The sequence below is a fragment of the Rhipicephalus microplus genome, chromosome 8 (genome assembly GCF_043290135.1).
Source record: "Rhipicephalus microplus isolate Deutch F79 chromosome 8, USDA_Rmic, whole genome shotgun sequence".
In the NCBI taxonomy this organism is placed as follows: Eukaryota; Metazoa; Arthropoda; class Arachnida; order Ixodida; family Ixodidae; genus Rhipicephalus; species Rhipicephalus microplus.
In genome coordinates this window covers 61776640-61786634 of record NC_134707.1, presented here as the reverse complement: position 1 = coordinate 61786634, position 9995 = coordinate 61776640, and the positions used below count along the sequence as shown (strand labels likewise).

The 9995-nt window shown below is 46.1% G+C and overlaps 1 protein-coding gene across 2 annotated transcripts; it reads left to right on the top strand.

Moving 5' to 3' along the window:
• Positions 1-1969: 1969 nt before the first annotated feature.
• LOC142769084 (uncharacterized) lies at positions 1970-4025 on the top strand. 2 transcript variants are annotated; one of them, XM_075871940.1, is made up of 3 exons: positions 1970-2075; positions 2175-2954; positions 3498-4025. In XM_075871940.1, the coding sequence occupies exon 2, from the start codon at positions 2290-2292 to the stop codon at positions 2872-2874; it is 585 nt and encodes a 194-aa protein (XP_075728055.1). In that variant the 5' UTR covers positions 1970-2075; positions 2175-2289; the 3' UTR covers positions 2875-2954; positions 3498-4025. The 2 variants fall into 2 exon arrangements, with proteins under 2 accessions (XP_075728055.1, XP_075728056.1); XM_075871941.1 differs by having other exon boundaries at positions 1996-2954.
• The last annotated feature ends 5970 nt before the right edge of the window (positions 4026-9995 follow it).

Below are 9995 nucleotides of genomic sequence, written 5' to 3'. Positions count from 1 at the left end.
TATTACGCATATCTGAGGCGTAACATCAATACGTGCGTATAAGGTGATGTGTTTCATTTAAGACAATACAGAGACACGTAATTTTAAAGACCCTAGCACTTCTTAGGCTGCGCTGAAAATGCGACGTTATGCACGAAAAAAAATGCCAACGGAAGACATTTGCAGTGTGTCACGCAGATACGCCGACAATTTATATTATTCAATACTGATCTGATTCGTAAGGATTCATCCGTGCTTTGTGATGCCTTGTACTCGCTTTTTGTGAATACGTATAATTCTCGTAGCATTTGCTGCACTGTCTTCAATGTGATGTGCAGACGTTTATATGCCGCTGGAAAATTCACATGAGTTGCGAATGCGCGCAGTCGAAGACGACACCATGGATTGATTCATTTATTGATTGATTGATTGATTGATTGATTGATTGATATGTGGGATTTAACGTCCCAAAACCACCATATGATTATGAGAGACGCCGTAGTGGAGGGCTCTGGAAATTTCGCCCACCTGGGGTTCTTTAACGTGCACCCAAATCTGAGCACACGGACCTACAACATTTCCGCCTCCATCGGAAATGCCGCCGCCGCCGGGATGCGAACCCGCGACCTGCGGGTCAGCAGCCGAGTACCTTAGCCACTAGACCACCGTGGCGGGGCTACATGAAGTGTTTATGCAAATGATGGGTATTTTTAAAAATCATTCAATCACTCGAACTTGCTAGAATGAAAAACAAAAACTGCCGATTTGATTCATAATCGAACGCCTCTTATACGTTACGCGTCATATATGGGACATGTTACGCCTCATATATGCGACATCCGACTAGCGGGATTAGGCACCGCATATATACGAAACAGTAGAAATGAAAAACGAAGTTATGAAAAATTGGCAGATCCCTCCGTGATGGTTTGCGCCAAGACTCTGAGGAACAACCAACCACGTGCACTGGAAATTGATGACATGCGAAGCACGAATGAGGAAGGTTGATATGTCACTTTAAAATCAGCACAATGTTACGAGGTGGAGGTAAATGATGCCGTATACGACTTCCGCGTCATGATTATCATGTTCACGCCTGAAATTTTTGTTCGTCGTCCATTCAAGTCACGCAATGTCAAATTTGGTGTATCTGAAGCCGGTGAAACGGCCGCGAGCACGCTATGAGTGTAGCATGTAGTGATGTTTTACATGACACGCATGTCATGATTATCTTGTTTGGACGTTCCATTTACCTTCGTCATCTATTCACGTCACGTAACACCAAATTTGGCATTTGTGAAGTTAGCGAAACGGCTGCGACCGCGCTATGAACGTAGCATGTCGTCATGTTTTACATAACATCAATATCCTGATTATCATGTTTGGACGTGTCGTTTACCTTCGTCGTCCATGCACGTCACGTAACAGCAGATTTGGTGCATGTGAAGCTAGCGAAAAGGCCGCGAGCGCATCATGAGCGTGGCACGCAGTCATGTTCTTACATGACACGCATGCGATGATATCCACATGAGGGCCTGTAAATTACGTTCGCCATGCAGTCATGTCGTGCCATACCAGTTTCGCGATATTACATGTGGACGAAACGACCGCAGTAACAGCAAGACCATGACATGTAAATCCCGACATTCATGACATACATGTCATGATATTCATGATATGACTAGTTAGTTATGCCTATCATAGAGTCATGTTATGCCATACTAAATGTGGTATATATTCCGTTATCTCAGCGGCCAGAAGAGCTTAAAGTCGTAGGCAGCTAATTAGATAGTTAGACAGATAGGGTCAAACTCGCCGAAGTTCGCTAAGAAATTCTTCGCAATTAGATATGAAAGATCCTGGTTTATAAACACCTCTCGGACATTACATCACAGCCCTTAAGCGCGTGTATGTACGGCTGCTTGTAATTTCTTTTTATCAGAATGACGCCCCTTCCAGCTAAATCCATTATCAGACACGTGACCAGTGGCCGAGTAAGCATGTGCATTAAAGTCCTTGCGGCGAGGCATTGCATTGCAATCCGCCGCCAACGCTCGAACGAAGCGGAGCCTGTCGCCGTACTCCTGAAAAAAAAAGTATGTTCAAACGCCCCATCGGCCGGAAACTTTTTAACCTCAGGCTCGACATCTGACTAACGGGAGGTGAACGCAAGCTTTTTCTTTTCACCCTTCCAGGTCGCATCAAGTACACCGTCACAACAGCAAGTACACTGAGGGTTCCCTCTAGCCATAGGCCAACACCCCACGCAACATTCAGCTTCCATAGGCGCCTTCAGGGTCACTGGCAGCCATGGCGTACGTGGAAGTGCTGTGCTCACACCTTTCGAGAGTGCCGCAACACGAACTGCGATGCTTGGACAACGACGGCTTCACCGACCTTCCAAAGCTCGCCGACAAGTCTGTACCAGAAGCAGTCAGCGCGGTTCGCGCCCATCTGGAATCCATAGCCGCTCTGCGCGACCGTCTGGACTGCGCGGCCCACTTGTTCACCTGCATGGCCGGCCTGGGCGTCATAGGGTCCTGGGTTCTCTATCGCGCTGACCGTAGGGAGGACCCCACTGATATCGTCGGCGACATCCTGAAAAAAATGCGGCAGAGACGCGTCCACGGCGTGTTCGCCAAGGCGACGGAAAACGTCTGTTGCACCTGCCTGCTCGTCCCCGAAGAAGAGAGAGGCAGGGACTTCAGGCCTTACTTGTTCGTCGACTGGTACACAAAGCCCTGCGTAGCCATACACGAAACTCCCGACATACATTCGCCGTTACTCGAAACCGTCCTCCGACAGACATTGGGAAATCCGCCACGAAGCTACCGTTGCGGCGTTTATCGAGACCTGAGGTCGCTGTATGCTGGCGTCCTCCAATTGTTCCCGTGATGCAGCCGCCGGCTGTCTCCCATGCCATCCGTGGGCAACGCGGTGAACTGTCCCTCCTTTTCGGCCACCGACTTTATACCGTAAGTCATTTTTGCGGGTTATTCTCTTTCTATGTATGGCGTAGTTGCTCTGCCAAGAGAATTTAAGCCCGTGATCTCTGTAGCAAACGTCACAAACAGGTGTGCTTTCGCGAATAGTAACCGAGTAGATCTGGCTGAACACGCTCATTTTAATTATACCGTTATTGGTGTAGCGTTCCTTGGACAATCCCGAATTCAGCGTATAATTATCAAGCACGAAAAATTATGTGATGCCGTTTCCTTGATTTATACACTTCCGCTTAATTGAACGTAACGCTCAAAACAAAATGCTCATTGAACAGTCATTGCTAAACATCTCTGCTGAACGTGGTTCCGCGGCCATTAACGTCGGGACACACAGCGATGCTTCCAAGCCCGACAGTCTTTTTCTGCGCCCTTGAATTTAGCACTGCTAATTTCCGTAACGTCGATTACCAGTAGCGATTTGCTTGGATTCATAACTGCCGTAGCCGGTTTAATGCGTTATCCACCGTAACTATTTCATTTGTGAAACAATTCTTCATTGGTTGTCTTTCTTTCCAGCATCAAGACGATGTCATTTGACGGACCAAAATTTTTCACGAACTGTGCAGTTTGCCGAAACCACTTGACGACTTCCAAATAACCACGCATCCCCATCGGACACTGCAGCCACGAAAATCTCGAAAAGTACCACACCTGTTAAAGCTGTAGTGACAGCTGTGTTGAACATTATTTTACTCAATGTTTCATTTTTAACCTAAATTTCCACTTTTAGCTTTATGCATTAAATTTCTTGCCGCGTTCCTTTTCGAGCGCCACTTTTGTGTGTGTGAGCACCACCTGGACGAGAGCATCATCCTATCCGTTCACCATCTGTTGTCACCTGCGTAGTAGAACATCTTAATCTTAGCTGATTGACGAGGCCTCGACAGAATGGCTTAATGCTGTCTATGTACATGTTCCTTCATAACTGTGACAAAGGCGATGAAAGACTTCGCACTTCGTGTTTTATGAAACATGTTGGGTCTTATGCAAGCCGACACATCCTGGCAAATACAAGTCGAATAAAGGAACTTTTATATGCGCCCATGCTTTTTGGTATATTTGCTTCGCAACTGTGTCTCTTGTGGCCAATTAAATTCAAGCATTGTTGATATTTCTACTCTGCAACATACGCGATCAACCCCCCCCCCCCCCCCCTTCGCGAGCATGCATGTCATTCCTCAAGTTTCACGACGCTTAGCAGTTTTCTAGCTCGGGTGACAGCGCAAGGTGTACGAAGTTGCATCTGTTCTAGCAGGACAGCCGAAACATCACATGCCGGAAACAGTGGGCCTTGTAAACAGTGGAACGCCACAAACGATTTTCTTTTGAACGAAATATACCTTCTTAGTGCGCAGAACGTTTCAGAAAGAAGTCAAATGGGACAGAGCGCACACTTGCAACCACTTTATTGCACAGATGGCGGCCGTATATATAAAGCCAAGAGTTCGAGAAGATGACCCACAGAAACGAAAAAATGATGGCGCATGTGCCAGAGCATCTTATTATACGAATCTTTAAATTACGTTTAAGTGACAAGATACTTGTACTCATTGTCCAAATGGTGCGCTTACACACTCGGTTACCATCTTTCGAGTAAAAAAAAACACTTCATTTCCCGTGCCTTCTTGTCAATCTTGCCATTACTTCGCATTCATCAAGCATCGGGGTGCACTAACAATGGGCACAGTCACTATCCAGGTGGCTGCCCACTGATCCACGCTTGAAATCCGCGTACTCCTTGAGGAGATAGTTCAGACATGCAGCGCCCCATCTGACCGATGTAGTATCGGCCACATGATAAAGCAAATCGACATACAACACCTACATTACATTCTACGAACATTTTTGCAAGCTTATTATAATACCCTATACCTGAAGATCCTTCGTTTTTCATAATTTTGTATAGAAACCCTGGATGGTTTTTGCTGTAAAAACAACCTTCACCTTAGTTTTTTTTCCAAAGAATTCTTTTTAGGCAGTGTGAACGTTTGTGCATATAAAGTATGGCAGAAATTTTCGGGTTTGGCTGTTCCTGAATTGTGTGCTTCAAAATTTTTCCCTGCTTTATTTAATTCAGAAGTGACTCTTCTGTGTCTGAGAGCAATTGATTAGGAAAAAGACTGCTTTCTTATGTCTGTTAATATGGCTGTCGAAGCTGCTCTCAACCTGGTTATGACAGAGCCTTGACACTGATGCCATCTCGCATGCTTTCGCAGTTCCTCACTCAATAAGCTTGGAATGCGCTTAACTAAAATGTATCAGGGCTTTCTGGTTCTGGCAGAAACATCTTTCTGGTTCTGGCAGAAGCTCTCGGTCTAAATATCTAAGTTTGTTATTCTCGGGGAACTCAACCGTCAGCATGCAGGTTAGTCATGTTATCAGAAATAATGCTCAACTCTCATCGGCGTCCTGCCGTGTGTCACACTGTTCCGCACTATAAAATGACTAAGAAATCATCAGCATAGAGGAATACCTTAACGGTATTTGTCTCAGCAAGCCTCGCTGTATGCGTTTGTCATAACGAGCTAATGAAATACCACTGAGTACTGGAGCTAAACATGACCCAATGCACACGCTCTGTATTTGAGTGTACCATTTGTCGTTTTCTCGTGATGAAAGTCAACTGCAAATAAAAGTTCAGAAAGCTATCTACGTTAGTTCCACAAAGTCTACAAAAAATTATTCCCACCACACTGCAGCGTTAGATGCAGACTTCACCTCCTCGCACAAAATGTGCTGAGGTAGGGAATAAAATAAGTCTTTAACGTCTGCCGAAGACGCACAAGCACTTTGAGGGCACTCATCCCCTAGAAAATCTAAAACGTCCTGATGATTTTTTACGAGGAACGTATCTTCAATGGTCAAGGCATTTGCAGATGTCGTCCGACAAGTTTCTTCCAAGAGTCATACTCCGAAACAGACACAACTCCTTGTGGGTCTTGGTTGTGAAAGAGACAGAGAGGCTGGCACTTTCGCACGTCCTCCCGGACAGGGCCAACCTAATGAGTCCCCCGCTTGGTTCATACAGCCTCTCACCTTCTCGTTTTGCTTTTGCCGGAGCTACTTTCCGCAGTTCCCTGAAGTTCCCTGACAGAGCCGCTGCAACCTTTTCTTCGTACAGTGGTTCGGGAACCAGGGCGAATCCTCCTTCCTCGTCAGACTGGAGTAAATTTATGTCCGCTTTTTTTTTAGGAGCAGACACGACATGCCGAATTCCTGAAGTTTCTTCTTTCGCGGGTTCCTTGGGTAGACGCTTGACTCCTTGTTGGATGCAGCTCTCCGTTTCATCAGCCTCAGTTCTCCTAGAGGCTTGTCCGACGAGACTGACCAACTCAGTTTTATCAAGCCTCGGGTGGACGCAGTTCTTAGGACCGAGTTCCAGAAGGGCGTCTTTGGTTATCCTCTTATTGCCAAGGGGGACAACTTTCTACCCCGAAGCGGGTGCTTTCGGTTTTTCTCCTTGGTAGCTTTATCCCCGCGGAATGCCAATGGAACTCGGCGGTTTGCGACGAATTGCACAGATCCTACAGGAACACTTTCTTGGCTTTGTCCATTTGTCTCACGCATGCGCACTGACGGGACAAGGAAGCCTTCGCTCGTTTTAGCAGCAATCGCTTTCAGCGCGAAATCCTTGAATCAAAGAGGTTACCGCAGTCATTGATGTGTCTGGTAGTAGCCTTCGCGTACACTGGTGCGCTGCTTGCGTTGACTGTGCTTCGCACTCAGCTCGGAGGCCACGCAGAAAGGAACGCGTGGTTCAGATCTGCTCCGCCAGGTGCCGCAACGGTCCCGAAAGATCGCAATCTTTCAATGAACTTCGTCCGGTACATTTCATCTTCATTTACCAGCGCGCTGTTGGTACATGGCCACGTGGTGCGCCACATTCCGATCGAAGTATTCGCCTCGCTCGAAGCCGTTAGTATCACCGCCAAGAGTGTTGCCGAGAACTTCGTGTACTTCCCTGGAATACCCCTCTCGTGGTTTGTGGAGTGCAACACATGGAGACGAAGTCTAGAATGTGAAGCAGCATACACGTCGGGGGCCCGTAGTCGGGCTGTCGTTTTCTGGAACCAACGAGCACGCGGGAACTTTCTTAGGTTATAGCCAGCGAGTCGGTGGCGACGTACTTCGCATCCATCTCCAGCAAGAAGCGGTCCAAAAGCGCGTAATGAGCCGCACACTCGGCGTTGGGGACGTGACAGAGAATTTAGGGACCGATCACCGTCTCGAACATAAAGACAAGTATAAATCGCGCAAACGCACTCCAGACGCACCTTTATGTCCCACATTACAGCGATACTCGTGCGAATTGTGGAGATGGCGTCCGGAACGGACATTGCGGTGATATTCAAGATGGAAACAGAACTGCCACCGTCCAAGCAGTACAGTTAGTCCGCTTGGACGCTGGACATATAGCGTTGAGCAGTGTGTGACCGAATCTACCGCAGCCACCAGAAATAACGGAAAAGTACGTAGAAAGAAAGAAGGTTCAACTTCTGAGTAGGATTAGGATTAGAATTAGGATGTTGTAGGTAGCCGGTGGATCTAGTCTTCCAAAATTTGCAGCGATTGCCCTATCCCATTCTTTGCTAACTGTAGCTAATGTCCTTTTGTTTGTTTGTTTTTTAACTAAGCAAGGGCAGGATTTGAAACGGTCGCGCGTAGCTCGACGTAAGCCGTACTGTTATAGCCGTTGTTGTAGCTGACGTAAATATCATCTACTTAGCAGCAATATTTGTTATAAGATCATAACATGGGTAACGCTCGGCACCGTAGTTGTCCACCGCCGCCGCCGGCGTCCTAACGAATTCGCACGAAATAAGAATAATTAATACCAATGACACAGTGGTGCTCGAACCCGGGTCCACTGAGTGCCAGCCCAATATTCTACCTCTGAACCACCCCGGTGCTTGGGACTTGTTCGCAAACTTGCCTTATAAGTAGGCTTGACGTCGGAAAAGAAAATCGCGTTAATACGACTTATAAAGCGTTCTAAAACAGCGAAAAAACAAGCAGTCATCGCACAATGCGAATAGCGTAACGAGTGGGTCGTCCAATGCTCCAATTCATTACAACAGCTTGTTCTTGTTCGCCTATTAACTGTGGCTCATACCCAGTTCAGGTACAAATCCTGATCATCGTCAGCCACTGCATGAACATTTGGCACAGAATACATTGCCAGTGTTTAGCAGATACGACACTTCTCAGAAGAACGACGAAGGATAGCATAGCGTATGCCGGCCTGCTACCCAGAAATTATTGTTATTAAGAATGCCGTAATGGGTACCGAGCAAGTGGGCTTGCAGCAGTTACTTAAGGAGTGTTTAGAAAATGCCCTGAAAAGCCACTCTTCAAGCTTTAGCTGTGACTGTGCTGCGCCTTCCGCGCAGGCCTGGCATTTTTTTTTTTACAAGATTCATGCATATTCTCCCCACGGGAAGTAAATGCTCAACTGAATATGCTTTGCAAAGTGTCCATCGTTGCACGTGCCAGTGGAGAAAAAGGATGGACTTTACGAGAGTGGTTCCCCAGTCATTTGACTTTGCCCGTGCCGTAAATAATTGGGTTAAAATATTCTTTGTTATCTACGTACTTTTATACGTGGTACCCGAGATTGTCTGTACTAAGCCAACATCGACTACACAATATATCACGCGTAATAAACACCGTTTGTAACAGGTTCTACGTGATTGTTTACGAATAAGAATGTAAGAATAGAGTAAACTGGAGCCAATTTTTTAATTTTATATAACGCGCTCGTCCCGAACCGCTGGAAACACAGGCATACAAACGTCCATGCTATAGGTGCCAAGATCTTTTAGGTGACCAAATGAAGATTACATATTTTATCAGAAGTCATTTCGAGAGACGGGAACAGGAACAGACACAGCCTTTGTTTGTTTGTTTGCTGGTTTGTTTGTCTGTAGCCTAGAATCCATGTCACATACCTGCTCTGGGGGATTGGCCAAGAAAATCTAAGTATCATATGGATGGTAACTGCACTATTGCTTACCAAAAAAAAACATGCACAAGACGGAAGACATTATCAAAAAAAATCCAAAGGGTGAGATATCAAAAACAAGAAAATAATTACTATTATAATAACGACAACTTGATTTTTTGGAGCCAACCAGGCAGCTGAGTTTGCGAAACACAATTAATTCGGGAAGCACGTCTCATACTTATTCGCATATTAGAAATTACGTCTCGACTTCTTTCGTTTTTTTCGATCGCGAGAATTCGTAAAAGTGGGCATTATGTTGAATGATTGAAATTATGGGCTTGAATGAAATTGCACACCGTATCAAGTACATCTCTGTGGGAATGTGCCAAAACGGAGCCACAAAAATGTAGCTGAGTTTATCTGGTTAAACTTAAACCTAGCTTCGCAAACAGAATAGCTAGTAGTGTTTTCCTAATTACTACCTAGTTACGACATGATAGAAAATAATGTTCAATAGATACCGATTCTTCGCAGAACAGACGAAGGCAGGAAAGCCATCTCGCACTTGGAGTGATTTTGTCGTCTTCTCTTCCTCGTATTCTTGTGGCACGTATTAGTGCATCACGCCATCGTCAAATAACGGATAATCGAGCGCCATTGAAACAAGAGCAGTATACATTGTCGTATTATAACTACATAAAAAAAGGACGTCAGCCATTGTCACTCGATCAAAACAGCTTGACAGCGAAGCTAGAATGATGGTGAGTTTCGCTTCGGTACAAAAAGCATCATCATCACCGCCATTTCATTTCACTAAAATAAAAGCCCAATTATCATCATCATCTCGAGAATCGGCACTCTTAGGCCGCATTCACACTGAGCATTCCGGCCGCCGAAAGTGCTCCGAATCTGATTCGGCGGCGGCGAGATCCGCCGAAGGGCCCTCTCCGCGCCGATCGCTCTCGGACCGATTTTTGCGGCGTCTGCCGCCGAATCGGTCACTGCGGACCAATAGGAGCGCTAGTCAAGGAATTTTGAAAAATGGCGGCCAAGCCCTACTCACTTGTTTT